Here is a 25,433-nt window from a genome sequence, read left to right as displayed (position 1 = left end):
CCCTTAAAACTTGATTGCCAGAGGGTTACTGTAAAGGCTTATGCCCACTGGGCACAGTTTTCCCCGATGCCACCGGAATGGCATTTGCACTGATGGCTTGAGCCCGCCATTGCTGCTTGCAGCTATATTTATTATTATTATTATTATTTTCCAACGTCTCGGGGGCTTTTGGGGCCCTTAACATGCTCAAAAACTCTTGAAAATTGGCACACACCTTGGAACCTGCGGCCTTTAAGACCGGGGAGAGACTAATACATGGGCATGGCACAGGGTTCTACAGCGCCCCCTGGAATACTGAGGGCCATATATAATACATACTTGCACGTAGACACATGAAACTCGGTACACATGTAGATCTCATCAAACCAAACAACTTTCGTACTTTGTCATAGGCTCCTCCCAACAGGAAGTTGGCTATTAGGGTTTAGTATTCGTATTTCTCGTCAAAGTTGTGGTGGCTTTTGGGGCCCTTAACCCTCTGGAGTCGATTAACGCTGATACGCGTTACGAGTCATTTTCTCCTGATAACCCCGAAAAGAACTTAAATTACACTTTCAGTTTTAATCGTACAGATAAGAGCAATACATCAATCGAATCTGTAAAGGGTCTGCTTTTTTTTGGATTCAGACATAACAACAACAAAACTTTGTGCACTTATAAAATAAAGATAACAAACAAGGTGTGCTGTTTGCAGCCTTTGTCTGCGCTGATCTTCATTTACAAACACGTCATTAAAATGAACTGTAACTCAGTGAATACTCAACGAAGGGACATGAGAGAGATATCTATAGAAAGCTTGACATGTCTACTTTTAAACTAAACAAGTGCCGCCGAAAACAGATATTCTGTGATAAAGTAATCCATATGAAAACAACGCGATGTCCGTTTTTCAAGTCTGTGACCACAATGTGACCACGCCCCCATGCGTGTACTAGTTTTCACATAACGTGTAAACATTTTACTAGTTAGACTTTTTCCAAAGACTTTTTCCAAACTATAATTCCTGACTAAATGTATAATCAAGTGAAACATTATGAAGTTTCAATAACAATATACTATATACCATTCAAAAGCTTGATGTAAATAATATAAATGTAACAAATAAATGTAACTGTAACAAATGTAACAAAAAATGGTGTTCTTTTAATTTATCCCCCCTAAAAAACCTGAAAAAATATTCTCAGCTCTTTTCAACATTAATAATAATAATAATAATAATAATGCTAATAATAATAACAATAAAAAATGTTTTGTAGAAAATAAGATTAAAAGGATTTCTGAAGGATTGTGTGACTGGAGTAATGATGCAAAAAATTAGTTTGAAAGTCAGCTTTGATTGTTCCTGATAAACTGTTTAACTGCTCCCCCAAGTGGTTATTAAATTATGTTGTGGGATAATTAAATATATTCTAAATAAACTACAAACATAAAATTATATAGATTTATTTTGTCTTCACATTCTCTCTTGTTACTCCTTCCTCTCAGTGGCACAGATGACTGAATGGCTCATTATGCAGCTCATTATGCAGGCCTTTGTCCTCTCAGGTGTAAATCACAATGATATTCATGATAGTTGACGCCTACTCGCATATGACTTTTACCAACAAAAAGTGTCTTAGAAAATTTAAATCAATATATTGTTTTCTGTAAGTGAGTAAACAAGATGATTTTCACATAATTTAGAAAGAAAAATTCTAGGCTACAAGCTCCAGTTCTCAAAAATCCCGGAAATCATTGTTCTTTGTGTTTTTTTGCCTTATTCAAGTGTTTTAACATTTTTAGTTTTTCACTAACCACGCATAACATTTTTTTTCTCAAAAACACAATCATGTACGTACAATAATTTCACATATTATTACAGCCCAGTTTGTGCTGATTACAGTGAGATTAGACTTTACCCATTTAGATATTTATAAGAAACTGAAAAAAGCACAAATGTCAGGGCATGACAAAACTTCTCCAGGCCCCAAAAATACCCTTAGACTCCAGAGGGTTAACATGCTCTTGAAAACTCTTGAAATTTTGCACACACCTTGGAATCTGTGGCCTTTAGGAGACCGCAGAGGCTGGGACCCGGGTGTGGCACAAGGTTTCTACGGCGCCCCCTGGAACACAGTCAGAAATGTTGATGTATAGCTCACACACAGTTGCATGTATTCACATGAAACTCAGTACACTTATAGATCTCATTGTGCCGAACAACTTTTGTATTGCATGTCATAGGCTCCACCCAACAGAAAGTCAGCTATTTAGAGCTTTGTAAAAAGCGCCTGCTCTGGGATTTGATATACTTGTCATTGGTTTTTTACCCGATTGCCACCAAACTCGGTCAATATGATCTCAAGACATTGGGGATGAAAACTTGCCAGGGGATTTTTGATATCTCAAACGGTTTGCTCGTGGCGAGGCGTTGAAATTATGGCGAGAAATGAGAAACAGGAAGTGTCTAATACCACCCACATACACTACCTAAATTTGATCAAACTTCATCAGATTATTCGTTGTATGATGTTGATCGCATATATGTGACTATTAGTAGTCAAAGGTATAGCGCCACCAACTGGCAGCAGGAAGTATGTCATTTTCAAAATGCTTTGAACTCAGGATCTTATTTTTACTCGATTTGCCTCCAACTTCATCATAATATGTATTGAAATATGAAATATGCATTTAAAGTCATAAATATAAGTGGAATATATCAAAGTATATTCCATATATGTGCCAATCTTCCTGTTGCCAGCAGGTGGCACTATCATTATAATGGAATATTGGCCTTCAGATGTGTTCAGGCCAGGACTCTTATCAAACGTGAAGTTTGGGGAAGATTGAACATTTTATGCCTGAGTTACAACTTCTCTTGCTGTGGCGAGACATCAAATTTTGTCATGGCGCCATGGACACGCCCTTTAACAAAAACTCAAGATCTTCACAATTTAACATTGCACAGGCCTTTAGATTAGACTGACCACAAAAAATACATTAATGTCAAAAAATTTCTAGGAGTAGTTTGTCGCAGCGTAGAACATGTCACTTCCTGTTGCCTGCAGGTGGCGCTATGAATATAACTGAATATGGGCATGTAGATCTGTTAAGGGCATAAGTGTTATCTAATGTGAAGTTTAGGGCAGATTGGACATTGTATGTCTGAGTTACAGCAACTTCCTTTTTCATGGCGAAACATCGAAATTTGTCAGGTCGCCATGGACACGCCCTTTAACGAAACCTCAAGATCTTCGCAATTTAACATCGCAAAGGCCTTTAGATTACACTGACCAAGTTTGGTGTTGACCTGAATAAATCTCTAGAAGGAGTTCGTTAAAGTACAACCCATGAAAATGGCAAAAACAACACCAATTTTGCAGAGAAAATTCTGAATAACCGACTTCCTGTTGAGATTTGGATTTCGTATCAAGATACTTTTTCGTAGGTATTGGTGTGTTACATGTGTGCACCGATTTTCGTACATGTACGTGAAACATAGCTTGAGGTGCACTCCGTTGAAAGTGGATAGGTGGCGCTATCGAGCCATTTTGACACACCCGATTGAATATTGGCCTTCAGATCTGTTCAGGCCAGGACTCTTATCACAGATGTGTAGTTTGGGGAAGATCGGACATTTTATGCCTGAGTTATAACATCTTTTATTCCCATGGCGAGACATCGAACTTCATCACGGCGCCATGGACACGCCTTTTAACGAATACTCAATATCTTCACAACTTAACATCGCACATGCCTTTAGATTAGACTGACCACAAAAAAAAACAATGATGTCATAAAATTTCTAGGAATAGTTTGTCGCAGTGTAAAATGTCATTTCCTGTTGCCAATAGGTGGCACTGTGACTAACTGAATATGGGCATGTCAATCTGTTAAGGTTCGGCGTCTTATCTAACATGTGGAGTTTGGGGCAGATTGGGCGTTGTATGTCTGAGTTATGGGAACTTCATTTTTCATGGTGAATCATCGAAATTCACCAGGCCGCCACGGACACACCCTTCAACGAAAGCTCAAGATCTTTGCAATTTAACATCGCAAAGGCCTTTAGGTTAGGCATACCAAATTTGGTGTTGGTCTGAATAAATGTCTAGGAGGAGTTTGTTAAAATACAACGCATGGAAAAATAAAAATTACACAATTTGTTCATAATATTGAAAAATAACCGACTTCCTGTCGGGTTTAGAATTTTGTTCCAAGAGTATTTTTTGTAGGTATTGGTGTGTTACATGTGTGTGCCAATTTTCGTGCATGTACGTGAAATATAGCTGGAATGCTGTTGATTTTCTTAGCATAGGTGGCGCTGTCGAGCCATTTTGCCACACCCTCTTCTGAATCCTATATCAGACAAAAATTTTCACCAGGTTTGACACGTGTGCAAAGTTTCATGACTTTTTGAGCATGTTTAACCTGTTAGCCAGCACCAGAACGCCCTTGTCCTGAAAGCCTCTGAACTCGCACGTGTCAGTGTTTACGAATAGATTAAATGAAACGGGACAAATTTAATCTTGACAAACTATGTATCATTATAAAGATCTAAGCCTCAAGGATCGACGACAGATCGCTGTTTTTCAATGGAAAGCTTATAAAGACTGTATTTGCTACATTTGTGTAAGCAGTACACATACAAACATGAGCAATGGAAACGCTGTACATACCAGATCCGTTGTAATAACGAGTCATAAACACATCCACAGCTGTAAATCCCGGTTTAGTTAGAAAGGTAAGGGTCCACTGAACGACATCTCATGGAGCACATTTAGTCCAACGAAGCAATAACATTGTAATATGGATCATAATTCCTTTGTTTACGTTTCAGTTCTTCAGCGACAGAATTGTTTGTGTCCGTTATGGAATAACTCACAGTCAGAAACTGCGTCTTGGTAGTAAATACATGGCATGGTTTTGCAGCGTACAGTGTCACAAACAGAATGAGACGATCCACCAGAAAAAAGAATGAATGAAAGATGGGCGAAAAATATTTTATTTGAATTTCGGCGCTCCCTCGTGACGCGCTCTGACGCACCTGTCAGCTGATGGAGGTTGACGTGAGAGTGTGTTTTATGTTGAATGTGAATGTATCTGCAGGATTACCATCTGTTTGAGCCCAAATCACCTCGCTATTACTGTATGATCACGGCTATCAAAGTGAACGCGTCTATATGAATCGAGAGAGTGGATCATTTACTTTGGCACATTTGTGTTATTACCATCTGTATGGCCATCAGCACTTATTTGCATCATAATTCATAGTAAATGCTGCATTTCTAGCAATCTCAGGATTTTCTGTAACTGGCAAACAAAGATAAATCTTTTTTTTAAATCTTGTTATTCTTATTTTTCTTACTCAAATTATTCTTATTGTATTTTTTTCTAGTGCTCAAATAAATCACTTATATGATGTCTAAGTTTCTGTCTAGTGTTTTATAATGGGAAAAAAATATGCAGTGGTATGGTTAATGACGAAATAGTTTGTATTGAAGCCTTCAATACTGTTGGTAAATATTTTTTTATATTTGGGGGGGTGGGGGGGTGTAGACATTTTTCATGAAATCTTGTTCAGATTTGAAATAGAAACTCATGAGACATGTGACTTTCAACCCATTACTTTTCTAGATTGCTCCTGGTATCATTTCATGTATTTTCATATCAAATGAAAAAATATTTAAGTGTGGTAAAAAAAAAATTCAAGGCACTTCAGTGTCTATAACTTTTAATATTTTTGAGCATTATCAAATCTAGTTGATAAAAAGCCCAAAGGGTCTTCTTTCCAAAGACACCAAAATTATGTTTGTAACACACTGAAGTAGGAAACTGTTACAATTATAAGTTTGGTAGAGCACTTTCATCTTAGAGTCCCATAATGGGGGGGGTGCTGGCTAACAGGTTAAGCCCTCAAAAATGCGATTCATTTGGGAGAAGAAGAAGAAGAAGAATAGACGGAGCAGATACAAGAGGGTCCTCGCACCATCGGTGCTCAGACCCTAATGATAGCTAGACACTGGCAAAAGGTCATAAAAGGGTGTGGAAGAGGCACTTTTTGTCAAAAGTGGGGGGGGGGAGGGGTTAGTTTTAGCTACAGACACAAAACTTGGTATGTAAATTGTTCTTATCAAGACGGACAACTTTCTAATTCACAATCATCAGCTACGACCAACAGGAAGTCAGCTATTTTAATTTAATTTAATTTCTATTTGATTATATTTAAAAAATTTGATTTATTCCTGTGATCAAAGCTACATTCTCAGCATCATTACACTATATCATTCAAAAGCTTGGAGTCAGTGTATATATATATATATAGAAATTAAAACTTGTATTTAGCACACACGTGATGATAAAAAACAATATCATAAATGTAACAAATGTTGTTCTTTAAATTTATGGGGAAAAAAAATGTAAAAATAAAAGTGAGCATTATTGATAATAATAATAATAACAATACATGTTTGGGTTTTTTTGTAGAAAATCAGAAGGATTTCTGAAGGATCGTGTGACTGGAGTAATGAAGCTTTGAAAGTCAGCTTTGATTGTTCCTAATAATTTGTTTAACTGCACTTGCAAGTCAATCTCAAATTATTTTGTGGGATAATTAAATATTCTAAATAAACTACAAACATAAAAATATATACATTTTGTCCTCTCGTTCTTTCTTGTAACTTTTCCCTCTCAGTCACACACCTGACTAAAAAGGCTCATTAAGCAGCTCATTATGCGGGCCTTTGTCTTCTCGGGTGTAAATCACAATAATATTCATGATAGTTGACGCCTACTCGCATATGCCCTTTTTAAACAAAAAGTGTCAACAAACAAATATTCTTTGTGTTTTTTTACCTTATTTCAGTGACTTCAAAATTTTAGTTTTACACTAACCACGCATAAACATTGTTTTCTCAACACCACAGTCATGTACATAAATGCTATTTATATGGTATTGTAGCCCAGTTTGTACTGAATACAGTGTTTTCAGACTTTAGACATGTATATGTTTATTTAAAAGCACAAAAGTCAGGGCATGTCAAAACTTCTCCAGGTCCCCAAAACCCCCTTAGAACTCCCCTTAGAGGGTTAATAAATGACCAACCTTTTACTAATGTGGTCTGGAAGCTACTTTATTTTGCAATGACTTGCAAAAGGTTTACAAAAATTCTATTAGTGCTCATATCTTCTGTTTCCACTAATCCAATGGTTCTTTAACTTGACCTGCATGAACATACCGTACACATCCAAAGCTCGTGTTTTTATAGAGTAAGACACTTGTCATTGTTGTTACATTAAGATTTCTTGTAGTATGTTATCTTATTGGTCATCAACACTATGGAATTACATTTGGTTCAGTAAAAATGAACGAAACTTTATAAAACTGAACGTAACTTTTTCAGAAACTATCAAAAATATGCCATTACAAAAGAAGAAAAAAAAAATTAACTTTCAGTCGCACAAATTTAAAAGGCTCATCAAATATGCTTCATTCTTTAATGTTTTTCAAAGATTCGTTTTCGCTAATCATTGATTCTAAATTCATTGCCTCAGGTTTCGCTTAGGTTTTCGCAGTTTTTCATTTGGTGTTTTGACACAAACCTCTCGTGGTGGCAGGCTTAACAGTGATCTACTCTGACTGGATAGTGAGCTTTTGATGGACAGGTGCTCTCTGACCGGGAAGTACAGATGTCACTCAGTGGCGTGCATATTGGAAAGCTCTCATGGTGATTTGTATTACTAAATATGTAAATTATATTTGACCTTTGATCGTCTCATTCTGTAAAGATGAGCTCTTGTCCTTCAAGGCAGCTTGAAGTAAGCTTGTGTTACTGAATGGTAATAATAATCCGCAACAAACTGTTGCACACTGTAACATGAAAAACTTGTGTCGATGTTATTGGTTACTTCAGTAACACAAGCTTACTTCAAGTTACCTTGAAGAACAAGTGGAGGAGGAAGATGATGCCGCTCAGTGTCTCCTGAGAGCTCATCTTTACAGACTTAGATGATCGAAGGTCAAATATTGTTTATATATTTAGTTATACAAAGCACGACGTATTGCATACAAATCACGGCGAGAGCTTTTTTTTTCTTTTTTTTTTTATTAATGCAGAGAACAAAAACATATAAAAGTATAAACATACATCACATAATTTCAACCACAAAAAAATAAAATAGAATAAAATAGAAAAGAGGGCCAAAATCTAAACAAAATTACACAAGGAGATCAAAGGCAGAGCAAATTCTAACAGTCCTTATAGCTTTCTTATTAGTACTGAGATTAGATTCAAATAGTTTTCCATTCCTTTTAGGAAAACAGAGAAGACAGGTTTACAGTTGGAGAATTTGCATTTGTGAATGTGAAATTTCTTTAGGAAATTTTTTTAATAACAAAACTGATATTTTCGTTTGTGGGGTCAGAGTCATAATACCCAAATATAATGTTTTTCATATGTACTGAGAAGCCTGGCAAACACACCAATATCATCCCAAAGTTTCTGAGTGTAGTGACATGACCAAAAAAAGTGTACAGTTTCTTCAGAACTCGGAACAAAAAGAGCATGTAAGATCAATGTCATAAACTTTGTATAAACCTTTGTATAAACTTTGTATAAACCTCTTTACAGGGTAGAACCTGTGTATGAGCTTAAAATAAATTTCTTTCACTTTGTCTGTGAAATAATTTTTGCGGTAGAGACCAGATTTAATCACCGCGAGAGCTTTCCAATATGCGCGCCACTGAGTGGCGTCTGTACTTTCCAGTCAGAGAGCACCTGTCCATCAAAAGCTCACTATCCAATCAGAGTAGATCACTGTTAAGCCCGCCCCCACAAGAAGTTTGTGTCAAAACACCAAACGAAAAACTGCGTAACGTAACCGAAATCTGTGGCAATGCATTCAGAATCCACTATTAGCGAAAAAGAATCTTTGAAAAACTTTAACAAAGAATGAAGTATATTTTGAAGAGCCTGTTAAATTTGTGCGACTGAGTTCATTTTTTTTCTTTTTCATTGTGTTTTTCTTTTGTAATGGCGCATTTTTGATTTTTGTTTTATAAAGTAACGTTCATTTTTTTATTGAACCAAATGTAATTCCATACAACACAATTACATTTTTGTGCCCTGCATGTAACTACACGAATATTGCAGATTCTCTTGAAATCACATCCATTACAACTATCACCTTGAATTATGCTTGTGCATTATGGTTTTCCAAATACATTAATCCCACAGCTACAGGTTTTATAAAATGTTAACTTGGTAATGGAACTTTAGGTTGTTGATCATTTTCATACTGTCACCAGTACCAGTGCCATTAAACTTTCAGCCAGTGATAATGAGATGTGATGATCTCATCTATTGCAGGAAAATGCCATCACACCCAGCAATGACTTCCTCTTCCCCACCACAGACTGGCTGATTGGAAACCACTCCGATGAGCTTACACCATGGATCCCTGTAATAGCAGCCAGGCAAGTCATCAGCATAAGAGTTGAGAATACACCTGCTCTCCATTAAATGCATCTGAAGGGATTGGATGCATCGCTATGGTCACATCTCCCAGGTTGTGGTCTCAAGGTTAAATAAATGAGCATTAAAAGATTGAAATGACAATGTTCTATTAATGAAAGAATCTTGAACAAAATCATGCACTAGTGTTTCAACATTTATATTAAGAAATCTTTCTGAAGTATCAGATCAGCATATTATAAAAATTTCTGAAGGTTCATGTGACACTGGAAACTGGAGTATCACAGGAATACATTTTAAAATACAGGTATTTTAAATTGTAATAAAGTTTCACAGTATTAATAGCTTTTACTGCAGTTATGATCAAATAAATGCAGACTTGGTAAGACTGTGAGACTTTTTTCATAAACGTTAAAAAAAAAAGATTACTGACCCCCAAACTTTTGAATGCTAGTTAAAAAAAAAAAAAATTGCAATGGTATGGTCCCTCTAATGGTTTCATTGTGTCAGAAATCACAAACAGATTTTGCTTCACACTGCAGGCCCAGCAGTCCTATTCTAACTATAGTCAAAGTGAGCACTGGTTCCAGTTAAGTTGAGAATAAAGCACTTTGTTCTTTTTGGGTCTTGTCAGCCTCAGACACTAGTCTAATCATATACGTTTGTAATGATATGAACACTTAGTGCCTTGGTGAACTGAATTTGTCTCAGATGATTATGCCACTTTGATTGTTATTAATGTTGCATATTACTATTTATTGTTAATGTTTTTATGTTGGACTCTTGTGAAAGTGAGAATACATCATTGAGATGCTTACAATGCTCATGTAAAGAGAATAATTGGAAACCAATAGTATATATATGAGTGACTTATAATACAATTTAGACAGTTTACATTTCATTAAACATGTTTGCTGACTGTGATTAGATAGTTGTTCATGTGAAGGACAGACATAACCTGAAAACTATGTAGTCTTTGAAATTACTTAAAACTTAGCTACTCAAGAAGTGGCCAACTCACTGTACAGTTACTTACAGAATATGTTTTTCCTATTTTATTAATATAAAACAGAATATGTTTTTGAAGATATATATTTGTTCTTAATTGTATAATTATGTCCTCTATCCTATCTCATTTAGATCATCTTACTCATGCCGCTACTTCGTGATTCCCTGCTGCTTTTATGACTTCTGTGGGAAGTACCAGCGCAGACAATGTAAGAAGTCTCAGTATAAGGAGTATATTGACTTCGTAACTGATGTCAGCACAATGTGTGGCTTCTACACAGAGGAGGACTGTCTGAGGATCCCTTCCACCAAACGTGTAGGTTGGTTGTGTATCTGTAGAGCTGGGTCACTAGACTGGATTGTTGGAGATTCACTCCTTTTAGCAGTTTCTCACAGTGCTCTAAAAATAAATGCCTTGCGTCATCTCCACTTTTATTCTTCAACTTTGCTCCAGGAATATATTGAAGCCAGGTGTGAATTAGGTGTGTGCAATATCGTCTACGATAATATTGTAATTGTTGTTTAAATTAATTAATGTGTGATATGACATTGAGTATATTTTAAAAACCAAACATAAAAGAATCACAGAAGTTGGTGGAATAAAGTGTCTATCGTTAGAGATACTATATGTCAATGTCAATGTCACCTTTATTTATATAGCGCTTTAAACAAAATACATTGCGTCAAAGCAACTGAACAACATTCATTAGGAAAACAGTGTCAATAATGCAAAAATGATAGTTAAAGGCAGTTCATCATTGGATTCAGTTATGTCATCTCTGTTCAGTTAAATAGTGTCTGTGCATTTATTTGCAATCAAGTCAACGATATCGCTGTAGATGAAGTGTCCCCAACTAAGCAAGCCAGAGGCAACAGCGGCAAGGAATCGAAACTCCATCGGTGACAGAATGGAGAAAAAAACCTTGGGAGAAACCAGGCTCAGTTGGGGGGCCAGTTCTCCTCTGACCAGACGAAACCAGTAGTTCAATTCCAGGCTGCAGCAAAGTCAGATTGTGCAGAAGAATCATCTGTTTCCTGTGGTCTTGTCCTAGAGATACTATATCTTGTATTCTGCGGAATGCAAATATATCTGTTTATCATAGTACTACTTTTTATATATACCATTGAGTGATAAGGAAACATGCATGAATGAGAAAATATAGAGTGGGATCCACTTGATAGTTAAGCGCTATAAGCAGTGAAGAAGAACTCAATGTGGTGCTCACTCTGACTGACACACACTCAGAAAGTGCCTCTCTCAGACAGCATGTGATCGCAAATTTGGGACTTGCATGATGTTTAATGAAGTTAAATGCAATAAGCAGTATAAAAGAACTCAATCTGATTCTCGCGCTGACGGACACACAATTGAAGCACGTGCACTGAAAGTCCCTCTCTCAGACAGCATGTGATTGCGAAAAAAAAAGATCTCTTTCGTGCTTGAATGGTCAAATACACCCACCATTATGTCGAAATGCCTGTCCTGTGTAGGGTTAGGAATCGTTATAAACTTTCTCGTTTCGGTTCCATTTAAAACATTAAACAACTATTAAAAAATAGTGGTAAGAAAAAATGCACAATACTCAACTACTTGATGCTCAATACTATTTATTACTTACTGTCAACATAATTTAAAGGTTGGAAATGTCAAAATGCAATAAGTAGGGTTGGGAATTGTTAGAATTTTTCCGGTTCTGGTTCCATTTAAATGAACTATTACGATGTTTTTTTTTACTATTTTACTTTCATTGTATGTAGTTTTGTTGGAAGGTAGTAAGTAATGTTGAGTAATGTTAGTCGATCAATCAGCACGTGCTTCAAAGTTGATGTTTTTTACACTATCAATATCATTTTGCTTTTAAATCAGGAATAAGCTGGTTGGCCAAATAGTCCCTTGAGGGTTATACTATGTGTACACTCTCCATAAAGCCCCTGTTTTACAAAGAATAATGCAGTCAGGAGATGGTGTGATGCAATGAGTGCTTTCCACATTTTTAAACATTTAAAATGCATGAAAATAAATATTTTCTTCAAATGACCTGTAAACGAAATAATCTAACCCTCATACTTGCATAACAAAAGCAGTCTATTTATATATTGGTCCAAGTTGAAGTCAGTATGTATATTAATGACAATATGGGACAAATATAATATAATTTAGTGGCAGCAGGTGCTGCGCGCTGACAGTACAGTAGGTCGACAAGCTGAATGGGCATTACCGGTGCCGCGGCGTTAACTAATTCAGTCGCGTGTTAAAATCATTCACGAAACTACCGCCAGGTGGCGCAAGGGGACGGATTGCGAAATTAATGTAATTGTAAAATGAGATAAAAGGAGGAAGTAAAACAACAATAACATTATTACATTGTAACATCTTTAAAAAATATTAAAACATTTACAGTGAGTTAATTTCAAAACATAGGATAATCTTAGGCTACAGTCTACTCATCAAAAATTAAAAGACCTTTACACAAAGGATCATATGCATGCTATTGTTATTAAACAGTAAATAAATATAAAGCCTAATATATATATATATATATATATATATATATATATACAGTACAGACCAAAAGTTTCGACACACCTTCTCATTCAAAGAGTTTTCTTTATTTTCATGACTATGAAAATTGTAGATTCACACTGAAGGCATCAAAACTATGAATTAACACATGTGGAATTATATATGGAATTATATACATAACAAAAAAGAGCGAAACAACTGAAAATGTCATATTCTAGGTTCTTCAAAGTAGCCACCTTTTGCTTTGATTACGGCTTTGCACACTCTTGGCATTCTCTTGATGAACTTCAAGAGGTAGTCACCTGAAATGGTCTTCCAACAGTCTTGAAGGAGTTCCCGAGAGATGCTTAGCACTTGTTGGCCCTTTTGCCTTCTGTCTGCGGTCCAGCTCACCCCTAAACCATCTCGATTTGGTTCAGGTCCGGTGACTGTGGAGGCCAGGTCATCTGGCGCAGCACCCTATCACTCTCCTTCTTGGTCAAATAGCCCTTGATGCCTTCAGTGTGACTCTACAATTTTCATAGTCATGAAAATAAAGAAAACTCTTTGAATGAGAAGGTGTGTCCAAACTTTTAGTCTGTACTGTATATGCATAAAAAGCTAAATGTTTTCATTTCATTTTCATTTCGGTTCATTCTTGGTTTAAAAAAAATCTTCAGGTTCCATATGCAGAGCGAAATGAGAACGGTCCAGCATTTAGCAATAATTATTATTAACTCTGTTATTTTTCTTGATTTTTTCAAACTACTAACACTTTGCATTTTTGAATTATGCCTTATGTGTGACCAAAAATTGAGTATTTTCTGTTTCAGTTGTTTGATCGCGCTGGTGCCTCGCGCACGTGTTCACTGGAAACAGCAGTCGTTCACCAGACATCCAGCATTAGCAGCGGTCAACTTACTCCACATATTGTTAATTATTTTTTTCCATCGATACTGAAACACGCATGAACTACAAAGCCTATTTTACCTCATGAATAATAGTTAAGCTTCAAATGGGCAACATCACGAATATGGAAACGGATTTCTCCCGAGTGAGAGAATGAGAATGCCCAACCTTTAAATAAAGCGTAAAGCGTAGCTTTAAATTATTATTATTTGTTTGTTGATAGCTTAGCCTATATTATTATATACTGCAATTATATTTATCCATTAGAATTATATATTTTTAATTCTTGTTTTGTTCTGATATATTTGTTAAATTTAAAGGATTTGTTGTAAAGTGAAAGGAACTAAATATATCCTGTTGGTACATTATAACATTATTAGGCCAGCCGTTATTATTTCTAAATGTAATAAAATGCAATTTATACATGAATTATATAATATCAAAAATAAAAAAACATGCAGCAAACGAAAATAGGTGATTAATCCGTTAAAATGCAACCTATACACGACTCACAAACTTTATTTTTTAGCGCGTTTAAAAAAAATTAATAAAGAAAACATGCAGCAAATGAAAATAGGCGATTTGTTACTCTGAGTTAACAGAAATTATAATTATTAGATACTTCAGAACAGAGCCTGCATGGGCCTAATCTAGGCTATCCAGGATTTTTTTTTTTCCATTGCATCTGAAAATTACTTCTTTCATCACATTCACTTCTAGCGCTCTGGCGCAGATCAGCCTCCCGCGATGCTCAGCTGTGGACGATTTAAAAATGTTCGATATATAGGCTGCTGTCCCATTTTATACAGGAGTTAATTTAAAAAAAGTCTAATTATATTTTTAGTTCTAATTATATTGTTAACATAACGTAAGTTATAGTAATGTGTTTATAAGAAAAAAATGGAAAAAATAAGGTACGATCCAAATATTTGTTTTGCATCAGGTGTCTGTTCGATTATGCCGACTCACCAGCTGAATTCAACATCTGTTTGAACAAAGCCTGTACAGACTCTAACTATGCTAGACTCAGTTTCGTGTGCCATCTTCCGTGCTGTAAACAGAATGGTTTCAAAACTGCAAACAACAAGCCAGTCAGACACCAACACCTGTTCCAGCAATGTGATAACATCACAAAAACACACAATGTGACTGTGTACTGGAAGAAGGTAAAAGGAAACTCGAAGCTACCAGGTCTAGACAAGGACTTAAAAGATCAAACTGACACCTTTGCCAAAACTGGAGCACTAAACAACAGGCTGTGGTCACTCCCAACCCACCCACCCACATTCAGACCAACATAGCGCACATGCAGGCTTCTGAAACCTCCATAATGACTTTGCTTTACCACCTCTAAGACCCCTCCATCCACCCTGGCACCCAGTCTACAGTCACTGACAACCAACGCCCCAGACCACTGCATGATACAAAGGACATGATGCGTGCACAGAAAAACATTGTGGGTTGTGCACCGTCTGACATCACAATGCCAGGGCTTGTAATGCCACGGAGCAAAAGGGGGAAAATGCCAATATATTTCCATGATGCATCATGTGCTGCACCACGCAGCACCAGAGCCACTGACAAGACACTGAAGCAAGCGTCATGCCAGCAGCAAGATGTGGCAAAACCTGTCCAACCAAAGACAGCCCTCGCTTGTTTCTTCCTCCCCTTTCTCTCTCTCTCTCCCTGTTATCTGTACCAGGATGCTGCTGTGGTTTGCCGTGCTGTGCTGTCAGCCAAAGAGAGGACAGCGATGATCAGCAGGACTCCTGATCACCGACGACAGGGCACACTACTCCAGCACTGTAACCCAATACAGCTAGACAGGGGTCCGATGGAGAGAGGACTCCCTCACTCACACTGAGGCTGATGTCAAACACATGTTCAGCCAACATGAGAAAGTGACTGTTACACAAATGGAGTTAGGTGGACACCACCACCGCTCCAAACAGTTCCCAGGAGCTTTGCTCAGAGCCGCTTCTGCCGCCAGAACATTTAACATTGGTATGTCCAGTGTCAATGCAGCGAACGAGACCGTAAATTCCATGAAACCGCTGTTTACTGTCTTCCAGAAGGACTGTACACAGACTCAGCTGGTTACAGCGTTAACAACAGAAATTCTATGGGAGGTTAGCTCCTCCAATGACAGCCTAACCACGGGTAAATCCCCACCATACATGATACCCTTAAGCCTTGTGCTAACTGTACTGGCTTACGCCATCACCACGCCAGCTGACCTGCTACAAATACACCTGGCCAACTCTCTGGATAGCGTCATCCTACTGCACGTCAACCCCAAACAGAGAGAAGTGAATGTGCTCCTGAACCAACCCATCAGCGAGTCAAGCCAAGTCTACAGACTTAAAGACATTGTCAGTGTCAGGTTGTGGAAAAGCAACACCCACACCAAGACACACATTCCAGATGTGGTGGCCTACCACGACAGCGACACACAGCTGTACCTGGCCCCAAACCTGCACATGTGTACTTTGACCAAAGACATTCATTATCTCTGCCTTAGCAAACCCTTCCTCAGACACAACTTCATCTACAGCGATATCGTTGACTTGATTGCAAATAAATGCACAGACACTATTTAACTGAACAGAGATGACATAACTGAATCCAATGATGAACTGCCTTTAACTATCATTTTTGCATTATTGACACTGTTTTCCTAATGAATGTTGTTCAGTTGCTTTGACGCAATGTATTTTGTGTTTAAAGCGCTATATAAATAAAGGTGACATTGACATTGACATTGACACAACGCTGAAGGAATCTGCGGGTTGCAACCCCTGGTCAGCGACACACGCTGCCCTGCCGAAGCCAAGCCTCGTACACAAGTCACAGAAACGCAAGCAGAGATTGTAGGTGACAGATGGCTCGTCAACACTCCTGTGCGCACAGCTACACTGACCTACGACCAGCATGACACTGCCACCCGTGTCAACCTGCTTGACCAGAGCATGTGGATTCAAGTATCGAAAGGTGCCACCCAACACATTGACATTACTCCCATCGACACAGCCCTGCAAGCACTGTCTCGACAGCCCGTTCTGAACCCATCATCTGCGGTCCGAGTCTGGTCTGCTGCCGACACTGCACGGTGCATCTCCACTGTCATTGGTCACACCCTGACCCTTGGCGTGACCTTCATCCTATACAGGAGACTCAATAAGACGCAAACCTCTACAGCCAAACTCATGACAGCCGTGGCTGGAGGTCTCCGATGGAATTCCCGGAAAGGGGGTGCCAAGTCAAAGACAACACCGAACCTCATCAAGCTGAATCCTCAGCTCCAGGAACCACCTGCTACATGACCATCATGATTCACCTGTCATCTGCCCATCCTGATGATTGCCGTTCCGATGATGTACACACAGGGACTTCATCCGATGGAAAGGGGGGATGTAACGGATATGCAGGTCATCGATTCATGGGTTCTGAACTAATGAATCACGGTTCGTTGAATCTAAAACAATGCAAACCCAAAGTTTGTAGATTTTGAATCCAGGCATATAAACCCAACTCTTTATAAGCTAAATGCCTGGCCTGGCGCCAGCCTGGCTGGATTTAAATTATTTACGACACTGGACGAGACATTCCAAAGTCACGTGAGCAGCCTCAAAGAAGAAACGACCACATTCCTAAACACACACACACACAAACTTTTCTTTACGCTCCTTATGTAAGCCCTTAATAATATGTATTTTTATTAGGTTTGTGCTTTGCATAAAATGGTTAATCCTTGTTATGTGAGGAGTATAAGTTGCTAACTTATAAATTGGAAATGTTTCTCCTAATTTTAATGTTCTCAAATAGAATCATGAGTTGTAACCCTACCCCCTTAGCAGCTCGTAAAACTTTATGACCTAACAAACAGGACAGGAAAAAGCCAGCTCACTGGCACCTTTTCTCAATGTATTCTAAATGTATTAAGTATTGCTTTTTGGTGCATTAGATGTTTTCCATAATCAAAAATTGGAGTATCTACAATTTTATCGTGTGTTAATCTTTAAATGTGTGTAACTCTGCATATGAATATAATGTCGTGTTTCTATCAGTTATATATGTAATTTTTGGTATCTTTGGAATTGTCATGTTGTGACCCAACTATCCACCTATATGAAAGGTGTGTAAAATGTATAAATCTGGAATTACGAACTTGCTGTAATATCACTGCTGAAATCTTATAAGCCAGAACTTATTAGAGTGGGTGTTTCCCCAGAGACAAAGGAACTTTTTCCCGCTTCAGATCGCGGATGTTCATTGGTTGTTCACGCGAACAGAGGCGTGAACCAGTCGAGCTATAAGGACTGACCCAGGAAGTTCCTCTCGCTCTTACGCTCTTACTCCCTCTTGGCTCTTACAGCTTTTACTCATGGCTCCTTCGGGAGCTTTCATCTCCGTGTTTTCGTTTCTTTTCATTACTAAGGTTATTCACCTATTCGCCTCTCCACACGAGGAAGACGAATTCTGAAACATTGCTTTGTTGAACCTTTCAAATATACCGCGCGATTCCGCAGCAGCCCCGGAAGACACAAAAGAACACGCCTAGCTACAGGACCACGCTCACGCTGCTCACATGCACGCTGGTCTGGAGTCACAAAGAGACAGATGAGCCCGGAAGACACGAGAGAACATGCCCAATCACAAAGAGACCACATGCAAGTATCATTCTCTATGGAGATTTAAATGCTGCTTAAAGTTTGTCTATTACCTTTTCAAGGTGATTTGATTCGTTGTTGTCTTTCAAGGGTTACTGTCTGTAAGTTTGCATAACTGATCACGTGATTCTGTGATCACACCTATTCTTTCATTCATCCTCTCTCACTCATTCTCTCTCTCTCCCTCTCCCTCATTTGGATTCCGTTATGTCTTGTACAGAGCTTACTGTCTATATTGTCGTACGCGTATTTAGCCTGTGTGATTTGTAGTTTGATGTATTATTAGTTCAATTATTAAAAACCAATATATATTCATGATTGCCTCTGTCTAAGCCTCACATTACGAGTCAATGAAATGTCTGATCTTTAGCTACAAGCTTTGACTTTTAGTAACGAAATTTCATAATGATAGGATAATGTTTTCATGACCAGAGAATATTTTTCCTTGAATTATAAGAAGTGATAACTTTATTGAAAATTGATAAGTTAATCTTACGGCCGTTTGCTGGACAAACCACTGTTTGATTTGCGGTAATTTACAGTAAGAGATATCACTATAATTGATATGAAGAATGGAATATTGACATATTAATGAGTAAATTACAGTGCCTTGTAATGAGTTATTGATATATGCATTTGAGCTATTTTTCATCTTCATTAATTTTAATGTAACTGTCATATGAGATATATATATTAATCATATTCCTGATTAATTATTCAAATTCCCTATATATCATTTGAGTTCATTATTATGTACAACCCAGTGCGGCTACAGCTGTCTGGGAATGCACAGGAGATTTCTTTCTCCACTGTATACGTTCACTTAAGACATGATCGACTATTTACGAGAATACTTGCAGAGACAATTATTTTGAGATCATTTTGTGTGTAAGTGTTCAATCAGAAGCAAGGACACGCAAAAGAGGAATCAATTCTGTGTAAGCGCATTGTTTGAAACGGTTCTCTCAGCGCGTGCTTTGAATGAGTGCGCACAAGCTGCGAATGCGCGCGAATGGTTTAAAACCCTTGAACCAGCAAGATTTAGAAAGAAGTGCAAACGTCGAACTATGATCCGTTTCATCCCTACAAGCGAGTGAACAACGCTAACTGGGCAGTGACATATTTTGGAGACTGACTGAAAAACACAACAGCCCCGGGACGTCGGCTAGCGATTTTGCAAGCCTTGCACCTCAGATCTATCCAGTTTGTGAACCATTGGTTTCCACACTTGTTTCGTTAAACAGAAGAAATAATTATTTTAAAAGATTGACTCGAAATAATCATGTTCACGAATCGGATCATGAACTTGCGTTACCGAGTCAAAGATGATCTATTATTGAACATTTCGAATAAATAAAGACTTCAAGTTCATCCGTAAAGCACATAAAGCTATCGTTTGACCTTTTATAATATTTATTTCATGCAAGATTCATATGAATCTGTTAACGGAATGCAAAGTGTGACTTCTAGGACATTTTTGTGTCGTGATGAGCATGTATGCATGCTCAGTCGCTCACTAGGAGTTGCTAAATGAACAGCTGCTGCACACGGTTTTTTTTTTATTTATTTTTTTACGGAAAATCATTTGCTGTATTGGTTGAAATCCCCAAACTGTTCACTTATTAAATTAATAAATGACATCAAAATTTTAAATAATCACTGGTAATCTTAAATGCTTTTCAGATATAACTGTAATCTGATTACTCCTTATTTCAAATGTAATTATAACAAAATAGTTACTCATAATTTGTATTTTAAATACGTAACGCCATTACATGTATTTTGTTACTCCCTTGCCCTGTTGATCTTTCACTTCTGCCATTAGTTGGATGGCAGACTGACAGGCTGAAGTTGGGCAGGTGCAGTTTTTGCTGATTTATCATTCATTTGGCAAGTCAGGCAGGAAGGGTCTGTGGACTGCACTTGAGCATCCATCTGAGGCCACCAAAATAATTCTCTGTTTGGATTGAACAATTCCTTGGTGTGTCTCATGTGCCAGGTTTACCGACCGACTGTGTAACACAGTAGGAACAATAACACAATTTTCATCTCATTACCAGCATACAATCCAAACACAATCCATCACGGATGCAAAAGAAATGTATCAGGACAGGATTCAGCTCATGGCCATTTGTTAACCAGCCCTGCCTGAATAGTAAATGCAGCATGGGTAACTCTGTACAGGATTTTGAAGCAGAAATGAAATCCTCCAAAATATGCAATCCAGTAAAAAACATTACAACTGATTATGCAATGGCAGCCTGGATAAACAATCTACAGCACAGTTAAAGCTTCCAAGTCAGGAATACTACATCATACGTGTAGAAAAGTAAGCGCGCTGACTACCGGGCAACACACAAACCAGCCCGGCCAGTGCCCTTGCTTGCTAATAGTGTAGTGAGTGTACAGTGATCAGTTCTGAGTGTAAAGTGTTGAACCCACAAATATGGCTGCAATTTTTTTACAGCCCAGACACAAGCAAACACTTCATTCCTGACTGTAGAGTATTTCCTTTCGGCAGCTGTAAGGATTCTAGAAGCGAATGCTACAGTTCTCTCACCATTGTCTGTGTAGTTGTCAGAACACCTCCCAGTCCATAGTCAGATACATTCGTCAATACTATTATGGTACCAGAGTATCTGTCATCTTGCCTTCTAAGAGGTGTTTGGCTGTTGTCTTAGCATCTTTATCTGATGACATTGGATAGTTTGCTTATGTTAGTCCAAGATCCAATCAAAATGTAGCAAACCTTTTGTCCACTATTGTGGTCAGAGAGGGGCCCCAACATAAAATGAGCCCTGGAATGTGCTGTTCACTACAGTGTATACATTTAATTAGTTTAGAAAAAAATTAAAACTAGCCACACTACTCAGAAGCTCTGTAGAGAGCCTCATTCTGTCATGTCATTCTCTTTTGCAGGTATGCATAATAGGCAAAGGAAGGAGATACAGAAAGGCCGAAGAGGCTCTGGTTGAGAAACAGCGAAGTGATTATATCAAGAGACGTGAGGCTTTATTCACAGCCTCAGGGGTCAGTATGAATGTCAATCAAAGTAGCCATTATAGACCTAATGACAATGGACAGAATATCTCAACCCCTGTGAACGACTGGGTGAATGGTTTTCAACCAAGAGAAAAGACGGAGACCATTAGGAACTGTGCAGCCCTTCCGAGGGCTTTTGTGGATGCAGTGGTTCTAAGGGTAGCAAAGGCCTTGCTGAGTCTGACTGAGAGGAACACGGAAAGCAGCAGTTGTGGTGATGCATGGAACACAGGAGGTAAGAATAATTTTGTTGCATATTAATTATAATTCAAATGCATTTTGTTTTATTGACAGTATTTTTTATTTGAATTGTTGAGAGGGGCCCTTTTAATTTTGAAAAAGGGCAAGGGCTTGAGCTCCCAAAACACCCCTCTCTGAAAATGAAAGACATTTCTTCATGCTTAAAGGAACACGCCGACTTTTTGGGACTTTAGCTTATTCACAGTATCCCCCAGAGTTAGATAAGTCCATACATACCTTTTTCATTTCTGTGCGTTCTGTAAGTGTTATTTGACGCACCCACCGCTAGCCTAGCTTAGCACAAAGACTGGATGTAAATGGATAATGGTAGCATAGTAATCCCAATAAGTGACAAAATAATGCAAACATTTTCCTATTTACATGTTGTGATCTGTAGTCACAGCGTGTACAAATATCAAGGCTATATGAGACAGAGACCATTTTTAATCGTATAAATACTGGAACTATATTCTCACTAGGCGTAGGAGCACAGCTAACGTTACTTGGGTGGAGTGATTAGCGCAGTATGGTTCCATAAACAAAACAAACGTGACTAACTAGCTAGACGTGACTCGTGATTATGGCTGACTTAGAGGAATTGTCAGACTCAGAGGAATTTTACTGTGTATCAAACCAAGATCCAGAACCATATAGTTTAAATAGTATGTAGTAGGTTCAATCTGCTGTTATACCAATGACGTTTTTGCTCATATGAAGATGATCATCTTTTCCTTTTATGTGCGAATGTGTTTAGTAGTTTACATTATAAATAATAATTTAACATTCAAATACATCGCAAATATGGAAACATTTGGATTTGTGTCGAATAAGACATGAGCAATAACCGCCAAATAAATCCAACCAAAGGATTGCTCGTCCTCGTATGCAAGCACGCATGCACTGTCGTGATCTAATGCACTAGATGCTGGATTTTTAAAAAAAGCAAAAATTCAAAATCTGACATTTTCTAGAACAGAATCCAGCAGGATCAAATTAATGTGAGCAACAGTGTTTTGCTGCAGCAGTGCCGATGGAAGCAGTTTACACGTGCACCAGAGTTACGTTTGGGATAATTTTATTTTAAATGCCATAATGTCAGTTGAAAACATTGCAATTGTGTTTTCAAATACAACGAGCACCACAAAACAATTTAAAGAGGTGCATTCGGCGGTCTCCGTGCCAGAAAACAGTAAACAAAGTAAAATGATCTCAAACGTACGACACTCTCTTCATTTTATCAAATGATCATAATCACATCTATTCATTTTTTAATCCTGCTACTAGCATTTTATTCAGACTAAAACCCCATTAATTCTAGTTGTGGCTTTTGCACATCCTGTCATGCTGGTGACTGCGTGCATGCAATAGCAATACCATTTTGCAGCATTATGGTTAATGGTTAATTGATTAGGGGTGCTCCGATCACGATCGGCCGATCGTTATGCGCATCTCGTCAGTAAAGCCGGTTCTCTAATCACCGGCTTTACTGACGAGATGCGCATTAACGATCGGCCGATCGTGATCGGAGCACCCCTATAATTGATCATTAATTTAAATGACAATCGATCATGGAAAAATCTATATTATACATCCCTAGTTGTATCACCTCATTAATATTCATAATAACAGTTTTAATATATTACAATATTTATTTATTTGTGGTTATAGCTTTAAGAGTATGATTTATAACACAATGAACACGTTGCATCCACTTTTACAATGGATTATATTTCTCATAGTTAAAATGTATTATAAATCTCATATCTGGCCATTTTTCTGATGCTACTTAAAGCAGTCAAAGACCACTTATAAGTAGTAGTAATAATGATAATTATAACGACAACATTTTTTTTTCTCAAACACCCATAAGATCAGATAACAAATAATATGAATGTGTAATATGACACATTTTCTTTGAACTATTTTTATTGTAATATCAGTTTGATTATTTTGATGGTACCCTTTAGACAGCAACTACATATCAACTAGCGGTCGGTCGAGTATTATTATGTCTGCTACTGTAAATATATGCTAATACTTTATTTTGATGGTCAACCAACAGATAAACTGACTATAAGTGTCTTTGCAAGTGAAAACGTATTCTACCATACTGGATTCAACCATTCTTGAGCATAATAATAGTCTAATGAGAGTTAGTTAGCATGTAGTTGCAAAATTGCTTATAGTCGATTGATTAAGGGGACCATCACAATAAAATGTAACCATACAAAACACAGATTTTTTTCAGTTGGAGTATTAATTTAAAATAAATTAACATTAGCTCCAGATTTAATATGATATTCATTGTGTGTTATAAATAATCATTGTCTTAAACTTTCAACCACAAATACATAAGTATTATGATGTATTATAATTGTTATGATTATTCATGAGTTGATAGAACATCACATATGACACATCAACATAAGTTTTTTTTTATATATAATGCATTATGCATTCATTATAATGCCTTAAGAATACCCTTATGTATTATAAATACGGGCTTCATAAAAAGTGTTACTGGGTTTTCTTATAAACTTCTTAGAGAAGAGTCCATTTATGGGCATTATGTGTCTTTCCCATAGACTGTATAAAAACATGGACGTAGTGTCCGTGACGTCACCCGTAGTCTCCTGAAGTGTGTTTTTGAAGCCTGAAGTGTGTAGAGCGGGCCGTCGCCATCTTGGCAGCGCGTCACCGCATGACTCTGCCGGACAATCAAAAATGGGCAAAAAGGCAGGAGCTAGTTGCTGAAGCCACACCCACCTAGCACGACGGCAGTGTCGGCAGCGGCAATCCACCTGTCACTCAAGTGGCTACGCCCTTAATTATGCAGAACTTTAAGTCTTAATATAATTTAAACGGATGAGTTATAAAAAAATTCACCCCCCTCACAGTTGTCATTAAGGGCAAAATTAGCTATTTAGACCAAAATAATTTTTTGAACCAGGCTGTAAACATGTTTTTTTCCTGCTGTAAAGTTGGGCATTTTAACATGGGGAGTCTATGGAACTGACTCCCTTTTGCAGCCAGCCTCAAGCGGCCAGTCGATGAATTGCAGTTTTAGTCACTTCCTTATTGGCCTCACGAGAGAGAGCGGGAGGTTGGTGCTCGGTCTTTCCTAAGGGGAAATAAAGTGAGTGTTGCTCTGCCAGCATTCCTTAAGGCAATAATGCTAGTGTTATCAGATTGGTAGCCATGGAACCAGGAGTCTGGAGTCATTCACAGACATACTGGCACCCAGTATGTTTATTGGGTGAGGGGGTCTGTGACTGTAAAATTTCATGAAATATTGTGTGTCTGATTGGTCCAAATGCTACATATGATAAATAGTAAGCTGCTTCTGCTCGTCCTTCTCTTCTAAATCCCCCTTACCCCATCTCCTTGTTTTTTTTTTTTTTTTAGGCAGTATGTTGATTAGTGAAGTAGTCAACCTCCTGGACCAGTCTTCTCTGCAAGCACTAAAGAAAGAGTGTGGTGGTCTCCAGACTCTACTGAAAAACAACCACCAGGTGTTCAGAGGTATTTTGCCCTTTTCTAGATATATATATATATATATATATATATATATATATATATATATATATATATATATATATATATATATATATA

General features: G+C 37.7%; 1 protein-coding gene across 3 annotated transcripts in view; it reads left to right on the top strand.

The window, feature by feature from the left end:
* Positions 1–25,433, top strand: part of trmt44 (tRNA methyltransferase 44 homolog) — a 163,665-nt gene that overhangs the window by 95,287 nt on the left and 42,945 nt on the right. For 2 of the 3 annotated variants that reach the window (XM_059515592.1, XM_059515610.1), the window contains 4 exons: positions 9,345–9,451; positions 10,590–10,773; positions 21,459–21,816; positions 25,227–25,343. In XM_059515592.1, coding sequence (XP_059371575.1) covers positions 9,345–9,451; positions 10,590–10,773; positions 21,459–21,816; positions 25,227–25,343 — 766 coding nt within the window. The remainder of the gene's footprint in view (positions 1–9,344; positions 9,452–10,589; positions 10,774–21,458; positions 21,817–25,226; positions 25,344–25,433) is intronic. The other variant, XM_059515601.1, reaches the window with a different exon arrangement.

Source organism: Carassius carassius, chromosome 2, assembly GCF_963082965.1.
Source record: "Carassius carassius chromosome 2, fCarCar2.1, whole genome shotgun sequence".
In the NCBI taxonomy this organism is placed as follows: domain Eukaryota; kingdom Metazoa; phylum Chordata; class Actinopteri; order Cypriniformes; family Cyprinidae; genus Carassius; species Carassius carassius.
This window is presented reverse-complemented; position numbering and strand designations above follow the sequence as displayed.